The following is an 18,396-nucleotide window of genomic DNA, read 5'->3' on the forward strand; positions in this document are numbered from 1 at the left end:
CCACCTCGGCTTCGTAGTAGAATAATTAAAGAAACGCGTATTTTGGTGTTTTTGCCAGAATGTCTTAATGATTCTTTCGCACTAGTAGTTTTAATAACAAAGAAGTACAAAAACCTCACAGAAATTTCAAAAAGCTATAACGAAACCGAACCCTGGCGCACATTTTTCCTTTTTTCGTAATGGTGTTAGGGTTGCTACAGTTTCACGCGGTGATAAATGCAAGCTACGATAAAGGTTGTTACACTCCAGGTACACATCTGGGTTCAAGGGCCAGAGATAACTGCCTGATTGCACGGCAGACAACGCCGAGACGTCTGCTCGCTGAGAATTCCTGCTCAAGGCCGCGCTTGGCAGTCCGTGAGATCGGTGAAAAGCGGGGAGGTTGCTTTCCTAAAGTGACCTAAATGGGGTCACTGAGCGTACCACAACAAAAACAGTGAAGGGCACTATCCTTGTGGGACGGTATAACCATGCATTGCTTTAGTTGCGGAAGAACATACGTTATTAGCAGACGATTTTTCAAGTGGAAACCGCCACGACGACGGTGCAGCAATGAAACTTATCCGAACTACTGTAAGTCATGTTTACCTCTGGAGGTATGCTTCGTGTTGATCGACACCTTGTGAACATTAGAGTCATGCTGTCTATTTCTGTGTATGTTTATGTGGAATACTGATTCTAAAGAATACTGATTCTAAAGTTCAAGCAAAGTAGATATACATATTATTATTAGTATATAATACTGAATCTGTTAGTGAAAGAAGCAAAAAGCTGTACAAAATAAAACTGTAAGATGTATGAGATATGTATATATTGGCGCCCAAGACAATCCTAAGACAATCTGTCCACTTACACTCCTGTGCATTTGCAGTGGTGCAAAACCTTTCTGAAGAGAGCCCCAAAGTATCATCACTGATCAACGCATATAGGACATGGGGTCACCAAGTAGCAACAATCAACCCTCTTGTACGAACACTACCCATGAAGTAAGACATCTATTTTACTCCCATGTAAGTGCACGTGATAATAATTGTCAGTCTCTCATGTATCTTGACCCCGTCCTGGATAGGCATGTCAGAGCTCTAGACCCAGAAAGTCACGGCTTAAAGCCAACGCAGAAATTCTCTGGAGTCTCTGTGGAGGAGCTGGTCAGCCATCTCAAAGACGCGTACTGCGGTCCAGTGGGTTTGGAATTCATGTACATGGTATGTAAAGAAGGACCTCTAAGAATGGGTTGGGATAAAACGAGGCACAACACAGGACAACTGCTAGTATCATCTAGTTGTGCCCAAGCAGCACACAGTCTCTTACTGGTCAAGTATTGGGCAGATATGTGCAGCTTAGGTTATTCATGGTATTTTCACGGCTGTTGCAGTTGGTTACCTTTCTTGAAATCCGCGTAACATGTCTTTTCTTATCTATTGTGAAGAAATTCCATTCCAGATCTTGTGAGGTTATTGAGGAGAGTTTCATAAAGTAGCTAGGGTTGAATATCTTAGCTCCCTGTTGGTAGGCGGTTGTCCTGTGTTGTTTGCACCATGTCATAACCAAATTGCCCGCTTCACTGTTCTTATGAATCATTAACCTCACAATAGGCAGACGACGCAAAGAAAACGTGGTTTGCCAGGCGCTACGAATCTCTTCTTGCAGAAGGAAGACCACCACCAGAAATGCGCAGGAAATTCGCGGAAGTTCTTCTCAAGTCACAGGTTATGCTGTTTCTATGACATCTCCACAGTTACGACATTGGTGTATGCTTTCTCTGCGAGAGGTTCTAAAGAAATGTGTCACAGCCTCTTCTTGTTTTTCTAGGCCTTCGACAATTTTTTGGCTGCAAAATTCTCAACGGTTAAACGGTACGGCGGGGAAGGAGCGGAGAGCATGATGGCGTTCTTCTACGAACTGTTCCGGTGCCTTCCACAGTGTCAGTATTGGGTGCTTCCCAAGAGATCGCAATGAATAAAACTCGACACAAAAATCCTGTAAAAGTGGTTAACTTCACAGTCTTAATAATTTGACATCGACGATCAAGCTTAGATTGTCGGGTTGAGAACGACGGTTGAAACGACGCGATGCTGTTCGAATGAGTGTGCAATTGATATCCAGTGATACAAGTGTTGCTAAAATGGTGCTACAATAAATTGCGCTCAGTGGGTTGATTTGACTTTACAAAACCCATTTGTAGCAAATAACAATTTCTCTATAGCTTCCTGTCGTTGTTAACAATATCTCGTGGGATTTTAAATTCATGAAAGCTGACTAAAATTTACAAAAATTATGATTGTGCAATTTGTGAAGATGAAGTACTTGTAAAATTACTTCACAGTAACTGTTTTTTAAAATGCAGTCACTGTAGCGACACATTTTTATTTTACAGCCAATGTCACAGACGTCGTCATCGGAATGCCGCATCGAGGGCGCCTCAACCTCCTCACGGGGCTGCTACAGTTCCCGGTTGTTGAAGTGCTCCAGAAGGTCAGAGTCCCACAACCTTGGCAGACCACTTTTGCATGCTGTCCGTGCTGTCTTGTTATGTTGACTTCCCATCCATATGAATATATCTACAGATGAAAGGAATGCCAGAAGTACCAGCTGGCATCAAGGGTTCTGGAGATGTGCTGTCCCACCTTGGTAAGAATGTGCTACGACATTTTGCCTCACCCCAGGGGAGAGGGTACCAATCAGGTTGCTCCACTGGCAACAGGGGCGAGAGGAAAATCGGGGAGCTGCACAGATAGCTGACCTATATTCGCATAGTGTATTGACTTCATGCTTTCACTCTGTGCGTGTTGACTGAGTATTTATTACTTCGCAGCGACAGCAGTCGATCTCACAGAGTACGGAAGGCAGATACATGTAACCTTGCTTCCAAATCCGTCCCACCTCGAGGTGAGTTTGCTACAAGCTTATCGGGGCTTTTGGCTTTATTTTACGTCTTGTACAGCTGGGGACAAAAGCTCACTGAACATGGCACTGGTGTATATCTTAATCGGAGCAGCCCCCTGCAGCTATCAGGAAGAGATCACATAAAAATACGAGAGACTGTCTATTCCATCTATCCATCAATATGAGTGACCACTACTGTTTGCTGCTAGGATGTTACTCCGATGAAGAAGCGCGACACCCCGGTGTTCTGTAAACTTTTGTCCCTAGCTGTACATGCATGAGCACATCATGGTAAGTTTGCTGTTTTGCTTTTGTTGGGCGCACAAATACCTATGGGTTCAACGCAGGGGACCCATCGATTATTTCCATTTCTGCATGCTGGTGTATTCTCCGTAGGCAGTGAGCCCTGTAGCTGTTGGCAAAGCTCGTGCCCGACTTCAAAGCCTCGATCCATCAGGCTACCACGACAAGTGGGTCAGACGACGAGCCGACGGATCGGGTGGCGGACCTGTGCTACCCATTCAAGTCCATGGTGATGCTTCGTTTGAGGCACAAGGCGTGATAATGGAAACTTTAGCTCTAGCGAGGCTCAACAACTTCACCGTCGGCGGGTCACTCCACCTTGTGGTGAACAATCAAATTGGGTTCACTACTCCACCAGATTTCGGCAGGTAAGTTGTGTAGAGTTAAAGAAGCCGTCCGGTATGGCGCGACACAATATCTACCTGGTTTCGCTTGTTATGTGTGCAGGTCATCCACCTATGTGAGTGATATCATGAAGATGATTGATGCTCCGGTGATTCACGTCAATGGTGATAACCCCGAGGTGATTACGTAAAGCAACCTTCTTCTTCGGCACCTTCAGTTTAAGTTATTTGTTTGCCGTATATATGACTATGGTGTGGAAGGTAGAATATGGGACATGGGAGCGGGGGTGGGGAGAGAACACTGTAAAAAGCACTGGGTCTATCTGTTCCCCAGAGGAGAGGGGATGATGATGTCTAGACCAGCAGTTTGCCTTGTTCTACAAGTATGATAAATTCAGCAACACAAAGGTTTCTGTGCACCCAGCTCCATGCAAAACATGCTCGTGGATGTCACACTGGATGCAGTAATGAAGATGCAAGTAAAAAGCAGATTTTTTTTTGTAAAAAAGTAATGAATTCTATTCTGAGGTAGGAAACGTTTACACAGCATGTTTTAAAAAGCTCTGTGTGTGTGTGTGCGAGGAGTAAACATTGTTTAGGTATCGCATTCCGCACTTCACATTGATTCCAACACTATTTGCCATTCGTGAAAACAGGACTTCACTGAGGCAAAAAAACAAACTAACAAAAACGACGGGACGTGTCTGGTTATCCCACATACACGTCTTTTTAGCTCTTGCATGACATTCGCTCTCTGGAACGTGTCTGACTTAGTAAAGGAACTAATATAGCATTAGCCAGTAAGTAAATCATGCTGATAGTAGTGAAACATTGCATTTTATAGGCAGTAGCTCAATCAGCGCGACTGGCCCTGGAGTATCGAGAGACCTTCGGAGAAGACATTCTCATCGACATGGTGTGCTTTAGGCGCTGGGGGCATAACGAGATGGACGACCCGACATTCACGAACCCTCTCATGTACGACGTTATCCACGCTCGAGACAGTGTGCCAAACACCTACGCCAAAGAACTTGTGGTACGTGACTTTCTTTTATGCACAGCTAGCAGTCCCTCAACCCAAGTCACAAAATATAATTAGGGCCTGACTTTTTAGGGTTAAACCCGTATCCGCCCGATATTTATCCCCCGAACGAAATCTGTAAAATTCGGGTTTAACCCAAATCTACCTGAAAACATCTGGGTCGCGTGGCACACTCATAAGCGTGCATTAAAATAAAGTTTGATAACATTGCTAAACATTAGTTCCATGTTAAGACGAATTTTTATTAAACAAAAAAAAAAAAAATCACCCGAATACACCCGAATTCCTGACGACAGAATATGCCGTAACGGGATTTAACCCAAATACATCCGAATTTTCAAATGAAAAATATCACCCGATATTTACCCCCCGAATCTGGCCAAAAATAAAACCCGAAAAAGTCAGGCCCTAAATATAATGTAATGTGATGATAATGTGATTACGTTGCAGGAAGAAGGAACGCTGGAGAAAAGTGAGTGGGACAAGACTGTGAGTGACTACATGGAGTTTCTTAACAGTCATAACAAGCAAGTGGATAGCTACGTGACAAAGGTTAGCGGTACGAGGTCTCCGAAGGCATTGAAAATATTCATGAGGCATTCAATTTTTCAATCTCAATCGTAGTTCAAGTTTCTCGAGGGACGCTGGAAAGGTCTGAGCCAAGCCCCGTCTGCTATCACAAGTTGGGACACTGGTGTTCCCGTGGACCTGCTCAAGTACATTGGAATGAAGTCCGTTGAAGTACCTCCTGAAATCGTGAGTAATTCGCACCTCCGTTGGGAATTCTGGGAAATTGTGGAAGTACCTGAGTATGTTTACAGCCCTGTATTTAAGGTTTAAATCCCGGTGCATTTTTACTTCCTTTTGAAGTCGGGGGGGGGACAGTGGATCTTATTCGTGCTTCAAACCTGTTCATCGTAAATGCTTTATTTTCCTTGTCCGTCTCGAAATAAATTTTCTGTCAGTTGAGAGTAAGCAGCCGTGGTGTCAACTTCGTTCTTCCTTGTGTGTTTCTTGCTGCATTCAACAGTATGTCAAGATACAAACTACCCCAACTTCGTACACTTGTGCATTTTTACTCCCCAATTCACATCATCGTCACATGGGGTAAAAACCGCGAAAGACCGTAAGAACAAACTTGCCAAAATTCAACTTCAGCCACCAATACGGGCACTAGAGAACACTACACATTGCGCATTCAGCGCAGCCGCTTGGCTTCTCGTGTTTATCTGAAAGATGACAAGTGCCTTTTTTTTTTACTTTCGACTCGATATTGTCCGATTTTACCCCATTTTAAGGCTTTTGAAAAAAAAAAAAGATTTTCAATTTTCACGAAACACATAAAACCCAAAACCCTAGCCTTCTCTAGCCCTCTTCTAGTCTAGCCACCAGGGAAAGCCACCAACATCATCATCATCATCAAGTATGTTGCAGCCGACCACCACAGCAACCACGAGTGTAATGTCCATGTATCACACAATTACACATGCGAGTGCCACAAGCAATGACTGCGTACAGCACATTTATGCCATTTCTGCACTCTCTTTGTTTCAGACCATTCACCCCCACTTGCAGAAGGTACTGGTCCAAGACAGACAGAAAAAAATCGAAGCAGGAACAAATCTTGACTGGGCAACAGCCGAGGCACTTGCTATTGGATCGCTACTTTATCAAGGTGCATATTCCGGACTCAAAGCACCCTGTATTCATCCTGTTAGCACGCTTAAATACAAAAGCCACTTAACCATGTAGGCTATAACGTACGCATCTCTGGCCAGGACGTTGGGCGTGGCACCTTCAGCCAGAGGCATGCCATGCTTGTCGATAGAGCAAACGAAGAGAGGTATGTTCCTCTCAACAACATGGTTCCACAGCAAGGGTTGTATGAGGTAAGCCCGCCAGTAAAGTTGTAGTCGGGTGGCTACTGCACTGATTGATATCCGAGGCTTTGTGGAGCCCTATGCAAGACAGCAGTTCACAGGCTTTCACTTTCTGATGCCTGTGCGGCTTGACTTTGTCTTTCTGTCTTTCTTGACTTTATAACTTTATGTCCTTCCGATTGTTTTTGTGACTGACACTTAAAAAATTTAATGTAATGTGGCATTACGGTCTGGTGTAGGGTTAAAATATAATGTAATTATCTTAATTTTTATTTGATATAATCCTAATTATAATTAAATAAATAAACAAAATAAAGGTGGGTAATTAAATTAAGGGTCATCAACATAAATTTACGCTTAACTTTTAATTTAACATAAACTGCCACAACACCGACGGTCGCATCCTTTCTTGATTCCAAAACTGTGATGTCATTTTTATTCCTCGTGGACCATGGCATCTAAAACCTCACGCGAGATAGAGGCGTAGTTTGACTGTTACTTGATGCAATACGTGACAAGAGCAGTGATGCCAGATGTTGAGAGTACGCTGGAATTCCTTCTCTGGAAAAAAAATCCTCCACTCTTTCAAACGGCATGTAAATGAACCAGGGAAGGACATACGTTGTGACATGAGCAATACATTTGCTGCTGTCTCCTGGCGGGGCCTATCAGGTGATATGTGACGTAGACCGATGCAGCAGAAGCTAGTGTGAGCGCGTGAGCTGAGGAAAAAAAATTACATGGGGAGCTGCCGACATCACCCGAGGAAATCGAGCCATCCGTACGAGGCTGCTTTCTCCCAATGTTGTCGTAAATTTAATTGTGCAGTGGCAATACACTGCACAGTGAAAATATTTTACATGGAGATTCCTGATGGGCTGCTTGACACAAGGTTTCGAAACATTAAATGTCACGTCTCTGCTCTTTTAAGCTGTGGCCGCACATCCACAGTGCGACAGTTAAATGCAGTGGAGAACAGGGCGTACGGGGCACAATACATAGTTCACTGCCGAAGAGCAACTGAAGCACTCTGTGATGACAGGAATGGAGAAGGAGACGTGATATCCAGAACCCGCTTATTGTACCAAGCCTACTGGAGAACATTTATAGTTGTAGCTCACAGTCACATCTCTTGATCACGACCTACTAGATGACCTACAGACTACCTGTGCCGCTACATCCTTGTTTACGTAATGCCACTGCGCAAAGCATGCTGGGGGGCACTATCAGCCCATCTTTATCAGCTTTATCAGCCTATGCATTTTCCCCCGCTTCTTGCCCACCACAGCAAAACATAACCTCGAATCGGTCTTCTCATGGCGTCACATGTTTGTAAACAGAGGGTGGTCTATAGCGACCATGTCATAGGCACCCCTTCCCAGCGCCGCATTTGGAGGTTAGCGGTGGCGCTGCTCATCGGCCCGGTTATTGCGCTCTCACTTTCTACAATACTTTGTACTTCAGCTTACCTTAGTATTTTTGTACAAGCGATGGATGTCCCACGAGTGATGTTTCGTTCTAAAGTTGATCATCATCATCATTCTGCGTGTTTTCATAGCTGTTCCTGTCGTCTGCTACGGTAGTCGTACGTTTGGTTCTGCACGTTCAAAATTCAAATTTCTATTGTCCAATCATGATGCAGATCTCGCGGGCCAATGTGTAGCGCTCCTAGCGGATCGTGCGGACGGGCTCCTCATAGGGGTTCCCGATTACCACATGGTATTTATAACCTAGAAGGTCGTGCTATACATTGTGTCTCCTTTGATTATGCTAATGTATGATGTTTAATTTGTGGATAGAGTTACTCATGCAAACAGCCTCCACTGAAAAAAAAAAGTTATGACAATCAAAGAGGCAAGCGTGCTATAGCGTATACGATAACAATCACCATTTTGCAGCAATCTTGATGTCTGCAGGTTGTAAACAGTCCACTTTCAGAAGAGGCTGTAATGTCATTTGATTACGGTATGAGCCTGGAAACTCCAGAAACCATGGTCATCTGGGAGGCGCAATTTGGAGACTTTCACAACAGTGCTCAAGTGGTCATAGACACTTTTGTTACTTCTGGTGAAAGTGAGCCTCAGACGACACCATTGTGTTACAACAAAAGGACAACAGTCTTAAATTGTGTGCATTTCAGCTAAGTGGTTCCTGCAGTCTGGAATGGTGATCCTGCTACCACATGGATTTGATGGAGCTGGTCCAGAGCATTCATCCTGTCGTATCGAACGCTTCCTTCAGGTGCTTTTCCCTTTCCCTCATGATGACAATAAAAGAAGGTCACTTAAAATGATGATAGTGACACTAAACAAACATAAAGAGGACTGCTATGTCCAAACACTACCCGCTAAGGTCTTTTGTTACAGACTGTATCGTATTTGCTCGCGTATAAGACACACATTTGTTTTCACAAAACGTCGCGCCACTCAGGGGGGTGCATTCAGTACGCGGGGGAAAGTTGGAGCCCAACACTTAAGGTAGGTACACTTAAATCCCATTTTATCCTGAGATATCTGCGGCGATCTCCCCGTAATCAAACGTTGTGATATATTTCGAAATATCCGCGACGATCTCTCCGGAATCGAACGTCGCAATTCTCCCACACCAAATTGTCTTCCGTTCCATCAAGCGTGGACGAAATACTTTTAATACTTCTCTATGTCCGTCACATTCGTTGTTCATCACTCTGGGGCCAGGCGCTCCTTCTCGTTTCCTGCGCGGTATGAGAGGCTGTGCGACCGCGATACGTTGGCTGATGCAGCGACAGACAATCCGGCCATGCTACAAAGTTGGGGTGCGTTTCATGTGCAGAGGACAAAAAAGTGCCCGCATTTCGGCGCTGAAATTGTGGGGTGCGTCCAATACTCGAGTAAATACGGTATATCATTCTAGCAAGATTGTACTGAGGTATCAGGTCCGAGGTGCACGAAATGATGTGGCCTGCAAAAGAGCCACAGAGTATAACTCGCTGATTAACGTATCTTTTTCAGATGACCGACAGCAAAGAAGATGGTGTTGATGGCGATGACGTCAACTTTCACTTCGTCAACCCCACGACCCCTGCGCAGTATTTCCATCTCTTACGTAGACAGGTGATGCAACGATTCCCACCTACGATTGGTGAAAACATTTTACAAAGGCTTCACACAAAGATCCATATGCATGTATCACGTACATACATTATATAGTATATGTGTATGTGTGCTGCTATATGTTTGGATCCGTTGTATAGCTATTCACTTTGGTTATACCGGGTTTTTCATGAAGGTCTGCCATCTGAATAATTTGTAAACACGTGGCGCTATCAAAAAGCTTTCTTTTGAGTGAGCATCCCTGAGACATCGACCAAGAACTGAGCCGTGAGTGGCTCTTTTGCATATGCTCATTAGTTAAATAAAACACCCAACTTTTAAATTTTACTTCGGACACTTTCAGAACCTTTCGCCACTCAATATAGCAACAATTTAGCGGTGGCAAGGCGGTTTCAAGTATCAGAAGTATATGTTAAAAGATGGCTGAAGCAACAGGGAGAGATTAAGAACAGTGCCACTGCGGTGGATTTTGGACACTTGGTGCAATATGTGCCTGATGACGACGTCGTGCACACTTTTGAAAAGTATGGTTTATCTAACGCTTTGAACGGGACGGAGCACAGTGAGCTGTGGGCAGACAGCGACACAGAAAACAGTGGCAAAGAAAGCGGCGATGGTGTTGTGCATAATTTCCAACTGTTATACTGCCTCCCAATCTGTTTACTTTTTTTTTTCTAGAGCTGTGTGAATAGCAAAATTTTCATTGCAAAGAGCTTATGAATATTTCACTTGCACTGCGAATCGAATCTGAATGATCAGCAAAGGCCCAATTCGAACAATTTTGAATATCTCATGGTGAAATATTTTGTGGTGTTGTGCTCATTCGCTGATGTTCTGGTCCGAATTTGTGAGCCTTTTCACCCGACATAACATACCTTGAGAGAAGGATCCCTCTGTGTTGTGTATGGTAGACTGCATTAGTGGGATGAACTGCATTGAGAGTTCGTCAACATCTTCCGTGCAGCCTGCTTTGTGTGCACCTTCTCATTTTTATGTTTATATTGTTAATTTCCTGTACTTTCTTTGGAAACCGCACATATTTCCATCTGTTACTGAACATGACTCTCAAAGTTGGGAGTACATTTACTGGAACCTGCAATGCCCACAGTATAGTGATTGCCATGAGCTCACGAAATTTGTAGACCATAGCGACAGAGTATTGTAAGCCATGTATAGCGGGCTCAACGTAACAGTTTAGTGTAATGAAGTGAAACCGACTTTGCAGAACGGAGCCGCACACCAAACGGACAATGGCGATAACGTGAAGTGGGCTTCACCTAACCCTTGGGTGTAATGAGGCGAAGCCCACTTGCAGATTGACGATAACTACACCATGCTTCAGTACTATTTCGGATACTGAAAATAGGTTGCGATTACCACTCGAAAAGCACCAGATATTCGAAAAATATTCGAAATATCAAATATTCGCACAGCTCTACTATTCACATACAAAACTGAAGAATGAATCATTATGAAACTGCATGAAGTGAAATAGGATTTGGGGGGATGAGGGGAGATCGATAGTGAAATTATACGGTCCAACCCAAAGAACCTTCCCCTGTGAGAGGAGCCACACATAGTACACTGTGTACTGTCGTATGCTTTAGGGCAGTTTCAATCCAAGAATATACTTCCATTTCTGCTCCCCCTGGATCCAGCCTGTGCTCTTAAAATTTCCTCTTCGACGCCCACAATTAAGTGACAAACCACACTGGAAGGCTCCGCAGACGTGGTACCCATTATGTAATTATAACTAGGGCCTGACTTTTTCGGGTTTTATTTTTGGCCAGATTCGGGGGGTAAATATCGGGTGATATTTTTTATTTGAAAATTCGGGTGTATTCGGGTTAAATCCCGTTACGGCATATTCTGTCATCAGGAATTCGGGTGTATTCGGGTGATTTTTTTTGTTTAATAAAAATTTGTCTTAACATGGAACTAATGTTTAGCAATGTAATCAAACTTTATTTGAATGCACGCTTATGAGTGTGCCACGCGACCCAGATGTTTTCGGGTAGGTTCGGGTTAAACCCGAATTTTACAGATTTCGTTCGGGGGGTAATTATCGGGCGGATACGGGTTTAACCCTAAAAAGTCAGGCCCTAATTATAACGTAGACCCGCAAACGGCACACTGTTAGCACACGAGACGCTTTGGAATGCCCAAAATTTAACGCGACATCCATAATACCGCAGATGGTCCGTAACTTCCGCAAGCCACTGGTGGTCGCCTCGCCAAAAATTATCCTCCGTCTACCGGCTGCAACGTCACCGCTGGACGACCTACGACCTGGAACCACATTCCACCCTGTACTTGGTGACCCACTCTGGACTGGAGGAGACTGCAGCACGGTTTCAAAGGTGTTACTCTGCAGTGGCAAGCATTATTATGCACTTGCCAAGCAAAGGGAAGCTCTGCAGAAACAGAAAGAAATTGCAATAGTCAGGCTGGAGGTAAGCTTCGCTTTGAGACATAATTATGCTAATGGTTGTCTGTTGCGCTCTATTTATAACCAAATCGTCTTGCCGCTATGTCTGTTTTAGACTCTTGTGTCTTTGGGTTTTGCAGCCCATGTATACAACACGTGTACTCTGTGACACAGAGAGAACGCTGCTTCCAATGAAGTGCATTTGTTAATCTTCTTTTCAGGCTCTCTGTCCTTTCCCAACGAAGGAGCTTTCAGAAGAACTTGGCAAGTTCAAGGCCTGCAAGGGTATGCACAGTGTTGTGTTCCATTGCTGCATAATATGATATAATGCTCTTGTCATTATCCTTCCCCCTTTCCATTTATGTTCAGGTCATGTGCACTCTCCTGCCCTTCAAACCGAATAGAATAGAGCAAAACAGAAATGAGAAACGAGACCTGCAAACGTGCTGACATAATAGCTGTATGCGGAGGAAACCGATGTGCCACCTGCAATAGAACATTTCACAAAATTCAGTTTAGTGGATCATTACAAAGTCTGCTGGCACATCTTTTCAAACTAACGTATATCAGTTCAGTTCACTATTACATTCTCACACGAAATAGGAACCAGCATGGCCTTGAAGTAGCTTTTAAAACGATACAATTACCTAGAATTCGTTAACAAAACTCTTTAATTAGGGAATTTTGGATCAAAAGTGAGATAGGAGAGTGGGAGACAACCTTCGATGAAAGTAATTTTATCTTTTAAAATTCCTGAAACGAGCGCTTTGCTGTGAATGATCCGTCTCCAAATTTTGCTATGCCAAACCGAAACCAAAATCGCTGTGCCTCGGGAGAGTAGGACCTTTGCTCATGGAGGCTTATCTGGGTCCCAAGGAGGTTGATCTGGCCAGCAGATCAGCACCTATTACAATCATCTCGATCACTCCAGCACGTGGCCCTCTGATGTGAAATGAGCGCCACCCTCCCTGTGCTTCCGATAAGTGCGGTTTCGGCTCATTTGCATAACAAAATTCGGCTACGGATATTTCAACTCACGTGCGCATTTCAAGATCTTTTAAAAATGAAATGTCTTTCAACGAGGATTGTCTCCCATTCTGCTGTCTCACTTTTGCCCAAAATCCCCAAGTGAAAGAGTAATTAATTAATGAATTTTTGGTAATTACTCATCTTGTATTTACATAGGTACTCTCTTCAAGAGGATGTCCACTTGGTCATATAACTCAACTACAAAAATGACATCTATGCTGCTCTCATAGCTTTGTTATTATTATTATTATTATTATTTTTAAATTAAAAATATGTCGAGAATAAAAAAACCGGACCCTACGTATCACATAGGTGGCGCCTGTCTGGTGCAACAAGTGCAGCACGCAAGCAAGGAAATAAACTATTCAGTTCAATTCTGTTTTTATTTTCATGGTGAACAACTGTAAAGTTATTATAAATCCAAAAAATTGCTAACGAATTTCTGGGATGGACATGTTATAGTTGCATACATAATACATCTTGCGTCCATCTGATCATTTTCGTGGGTGACGCTTAAGAAATTTCATGTAACATTTTGGCATTACAGTTTGGTGTAGGGTTTAATGAACTAAATTGGCATAATTTTACGCATTAACAAATTATTAGCTTCTTTACTTAATGAACTAAAATAATTAAATAAAAATCAAAAAGTCACCGAAGCAAATACTACACCCAAGGCCTTGTGGACCTTTCCGTTGTAGAGAGCCCCCTAAAGTTTTGTCTTTAACCTTCAGATGGTGTGCAAAGTTAAAGGGACAGAAAGAAAGCCGAAATGGAATATACTTATGGACAGCGTTGGTTACTGAAAATACTAACGTTTCTGTTTCTGGTACCTAAGTAATGCAGTTTTTAGTTTACGTATCCAGATGATTTTTGGTAGTGGTTTCCATTTGTGTTTCCTGCAGAAGTTGGGTATTTAATGTTTCTGTAATTACATGCATATTAAGAGGAACAGTAGGGGAATTCTGTTTCCATTTCCAGGCTTGGATTTTGTTTTGGTTTCTGGTAAAGGTAATGAAAATATTTTTGTTTCTATTTTCGTTTCTTGTGGAAATCGGATACATAACATTTTTCGTCTCTGGTAACCAACCCTGCTAATAGATGATAATGCGAGTACAGCAAAGCACGATTCACCATCTAGCTTTACTGGACATGTTTATCCAAAAAGCTACCCTGTTTCTCTTGTCAACTGCTTTTACCATATTTCTTACCCATTAAAATATCTGAAACGCATATTGCTGTACTCTATGCTTGTCTAGAATCAAACAATTACCCCACAGTGATTTTACTGACTGTGTGATTCCTTGTTAGACTGGGTTTGGTGCCAGGAGGAACATCAGAACATGGGTCCATGGTTCTTTGTAAGGCCACGCCTGGAAAATCTTGTTGGAAAACGGGTAAGGCATTCAGTCAGCTTCCTGAGAGTTTTCAACCTAACGGGCATTGAAAATTGATTGCAAATTGTCCTTTAGGTGCGGTATGCAGGACGAGGACACTTGGGCACTCCAGCAGTAGGCATTGGACAAGTCCATCAGAAGGAGGTTCAGCAGATCCTTGACAGGGCATTCAGTTGAAGACATGCAACATAAGCAGTTCAAGTTATACCTTTGTACAGCCGCGACTTTCTGAAGTTGAAATAGATTGATTTTCGTGTTGTTAGTCCTGTCAGATCTTGCGATAAATTTGGTAAAGCTGTCGTTGAAATTATGAAAATTTGGTGTCCCAAAATGACAGGTCAGATATAATTTCATACGGGTCCCACACGGCTTCTTCCGGGTTTTTCTAAAGGGACCCCACAGCAGATTCAACAAAGCTTGCTTCCTGCAAGCCTTACCTAGTAATGGAGATGTAACTAGGGTTGCCACCTTTTCCGTCTGTGAATACAGTAAACCCCCGATAACTCGAAGTCGTAAAAACCGGAAAAAATTTCGAGATAAGCGGGGTTTCGAGTTAAGCGAACAGCGAAAATTACGTGGCCACGATGTTACCACAATGCGCTATGTTATGAAACGTAAAAAAAAAAAAAGCGTTCCTACAGCAATAGGGCTCGTAAACAATTCCGAAACCATTTATTTTTCAACATCATCTGAGACTAAATAACTCCGTAATGGCAATCTGCTTGGCATTTGCGTCTGTGAACAAGAAAGTATCTTCAAGCACTTCAATGCAACGCACGAGACGCTCCTCCCGGCACGTCACTACCGCGGCCACTCTCGACGATTTCTGTATCACTCAGTTCACCGCTACTGGAACATCGCCGTCGTAAAGCGCATAGTCCTCGATGTTGAAGTCCTAAGTCACTCTCCCCAAAACATGCGAGGCGCATCACGTCGTTGCACAATTCATCACAGCCACTGAAGTGGTCTGCTGGCTCCGGTACGGCGGTGGAAGACCAGAAACCCGCATGAATGAAACAGTTCATGCTACTGGCTTGATGAACTTGCTACCAGGCCTTTGATAAGTGCCACCTTCCGCTCCAAAGTCAGGGACTTTCATGCGCGTTGTTCACCCATCATGGCGCCGCGAAGAACGAAACGAGAGATGCTCGGACCACTCGGACGAATGCAGAGGAGGAGGAGGAGGAGGAATGACGTTGGGCGGAAAGGGGAGTGCTGTCTGCCTGCCACAGCTAGCGGCGCGTGAGGCGTGAGTCACTAGGACTGAAAGGCTTTGACCTTGACCTAGCCTGGGGGACCGAAGAATGCACGTTATCAGCCGTAGGTACGCAGACCTACCGGTGATGGGATTTCGAGATATCCGTACTCGGGCAAAAAAAAGCTTCGACTTAAAAGGGCCCAAATATATAGGAAGCATTGGGACATGGATCGGGACGCAAAAAATATTCGAGATAACCGATATTTCGAGATAAGCGAGTTCGAGTTAACGAGGGTTTACTGTAGGTGATGTCGGTTTTGCGGACGGAGGGGGGGGGATTCAAACCCCCCCCCAAATTGTACCTTTGGTAGTGCTTTTGGGAAAGAAAAAATAGGGTAAAATCCTCCTCCCCCATGTAAGGTTCCCTTAGAACCCCTCCAGAAATATTTTTCTGGCTACGCTGCTTATAATACGGTCGTCGGGGCAGTATCCTTTGCGGTGCTGTTTCCGCCAAGATTTTTTGTAAAACTTTTTGGACTTGGTTGTCTTGCGAGCTTTTAAATTTCTTTTTTTTTAACACCGCACTCATTGTCCATTGTAGGGGATACGAAAAAGAAACAAAGGCAACGATAACTTGTGACTCTATGTCGCGAGACAACAATGGTCGAGACTGGGAGGTACCCGGGTTCGAATCCCGGTGCCGGCTATGCTCGGGTTTTCCGGAGTTTTTCTCGGACGCATTCAGACATATGTCGGCACAGTTCCCGTAGAAGTCAGCCCGAGACGCACATCCCCCGGGCGATAGTCGCGATGTTGCTCACTTCTGTGAGGTCGGCAATGGCGAGACCTTTCACCGCCACCACCAAAACTATAATGAATATATGCGATGGCACAGCGGTCGACCCGTGGATTAATTTTGCCAACATGATGCGTCTCAAAAAAAAAAAGAAGAAAAGTTCACTACACCTACACGCATAAGTGTCTCACGCACATCCCTTCCACGAAGTGGTGTACTTTTTCATAATGTGCTTTTGTACACTATGCATAGCATAGGCGCCGACTGCGGGGGGGCTTGGGGGCCTGAGCCCCCCCGGAACTTTCCCAGGGGGGGCCAGGCCCCCTCCGGGGAGTCTGCCCAGCTGACACTCGAGATGAAAGTTTCGAGGGATATCATAAGAATCGCGTGTTTCATGCGAGGGACCATAAAGATCCTGTAACAATTTGCCTCACAACGTCGCAACGCGGAATTCCAGACACCCTACCCGACCTCTGTGCATGAAAGGGGGGGGGGGGACGTTGTGCCCCTGCCCCCTCCGGCAGATTGAAAACTCTCCGCCTATGATGCATAGAATAATAAATATTTTCTATAATTTATCTGTATCTGTGGCAAGATTGAACTGCACAAAAGTAGCACTAACAGCACATGTAGATCAGCTGCCAAGAACAGATAGGGTGGTACAGTGGTATACAGAACACGCTCTGGCGCATATATTTGTTCAGAGTGTCCCGCTAGCAGTGAATGGGACCGGACACATTTCGAAAAAGCGTTAAAAATCGTATGCATGTCTAATAATAACGGAATTTGGTAAACTACCGAAGTTTTGTCAGAAGTTTTCAAAAAGCTCTGGCTTTTATATATGCAGCCAACATGTTCCGAGATGCGAGTGGAAGAATGCCGGAGCCCATGCATTTTGAATGCCATACACCGCTGCCGCTAGGCTTAGCGCGGGAGCAGTTATCTCCGTTCCATGCCGTATCGGGTGTTTTGGCGCTGTGCCCGAAAACGAAACTGAAGTTGCAAAATGTCGTCAAGTGACACGAAAGACATCATCACGGCCCCAGCGCAATGAAGCAGACTGTCGTAAATTTCGGATATCGTTCGCTCCTCGTTGCTCGAGCAGATGAAGCTAGCCTACGAAGCAGACGACACTGTCATCTGCTTCGTAGGCTCGCTTCATCTACTCCTAGTTCAGGCTTATCCGACCTGCTGCTCTTCTTGTTTCTCATATCATTGTTCTTGTATTGTGCAATATCACACTGGAGGCAAGCATCATGAGGTCAACGTGGTGGTCAGCTCATCACCTTCAGCATAACCACGCTCGTACAGCTTTGAAATGCAACGATCTAACCTTTGTGTTGTGGTCTGTTAACCTTCCCGCTTCCCACAATATCAGGGTATATCACTAGTGGATTATCCTCACCGCTGTTCGCCGCTGTGCCTGTGACCCAAGGTAAGTTTCGTTTTTGCGCACAGCGCATAGCACCCGGTACGGCGTGGAACAGAGAGCTGCTTCCGCGCTACGCCTAGCGACAGTGGTAATACGGCATTCAGAATGCACGGTCTCCGATATTCTTCGACTCGTTTCTCGGAACACGGTTGCCGTATAAATTAAAGTTTGTACTTTCTGAAAACTTCTCACAAAACTAAGGTGGTGTACTGAATTTCGTTGTTATTAGACATGCATACGATTTTTAACGAATCTACGAAATGTGTCCGAAGATGTTGCCACACCCTGTAGGTAACCCAGTCACCTGTTTGCAAGTCCGAAGAGTACCATTCGCTGCTAGTGCGTCACTGTGATGAAGGAATGCCCCAGAGCGTGTTACCCTTTGTCCTGCACTGTACCTACTCTAGGTGTACCAAAAGAGCCCCACATAAATCAGAACACCTGAGGCATTCCTGCGGATGTACTGGGATATGTTTCATCTGAAGGTCCTGAAGACATCCCACAGATAGCTCCCCATGACATCCTGAATTTCCCATGTAAGATGTCCCGTGACGTCCATAGGACGCCAT

General features: G+C 44.3%; 1 protein-coding gene and 1 long non-coding RNA gene across 2 annotated transcripts in view; one reads left to right on the forward strand and one right to left on the reverse strand.

Moving 5' to 3' along the window:
• Window positions 1–192: 192 nt before the first annotated feature.
• LOC135375230 (2-oxoadipate dehydrogenase complex component E1-like) lies at window positions 193–14,663 on the forward strand. Its single transcript, XM_064607959.1, has 22 exons — window positions 193–573; window positions 872–986; window positions 1,070–1,205; window positions 1,596–1,709; window positions 1,813–1,924; window positions 2,378–2,475; window positions 2,568–2,631; window positions 2,816–2,889; window positions 3,283–3,557; window positions 3,637–3,712; window positions 4,378–4,569; window positions 5,026–5,127; window positions 5,200–5,331; window positions 6,130–6,250; window positions 6,328–6,464; window positions 8,372–8,528; window positions 8,596–8,696; window positions 9,446–9,547; window positions 11,743–12,000; window positions 12,197–12,260; window positions 14,316–14,401; window positions 14,477–14,663. Exons 1-22 carry the CDS (start codon window positions 471–473, stop codon window positions 14,576–14,578), a joined length of 2,721 nt encoding a protein of 906 aa, XP_064464029.1. The 5' UTR covers window positions 193–470; the 3' UTR covers window positions 14,579–14,663.
• Window positions 12,441–18,396, reverse strand: part of LOC135375231 (uncharacterized) — a 131,650-nt gene continuing 125,694 nt past the window's right edge. The window contains exon 3 of the long non-coding RNA XR_010417189.1: window positions 12,441–12,461. This is a non-coding gene — a long non-coding RNA (uncharacterized LOC135375231). The remainder of the gene's footprint in view (window positions 12,462–18,396) is intronic.

The sequence above is a fragment of the Ornithodoros turicata genome, unplaced genomic scaffold (genome assembly GCF_037126465.1).
Source record: "Ornithodoros turicata isolate Travis unplaced genomic scaffold, ASM3712646v1 ctg00000843.1, whole genome shotgun sequence".
In the NCBI taxonomy this organism is placed as follows: Eukaryota; Metazoa; Arthropoda; class Arachnida; order Ixodida; family Argasidae; genus Ornithodoros; species Ornithodoros turicata.

Excerpts from the sequence above, each read along its gene's own strand:
- LOC135375230 (XM_064607959.1), top strand. The coding sequence starts at position 471 with ATGCATTGCTTTAGTTGCGGAAGAACATACGTTATTAGCAGACGATTT. Across the intron at positions 987-1,069 it reads GTACGAACACTACCCATGAA|GCATGTCAGAGCTCTAGACC; the intron begins GTAAGACATCTA and ends CGTCCTGGATAG. Across the intron at positions 3,558-3,636 it reads ACTCCACCAGATTTCGGCAG|GTCATCCACCTATGTGAGTG; the intron begins GTAAGTTGTGTA and ends TTATGTGTGCAG.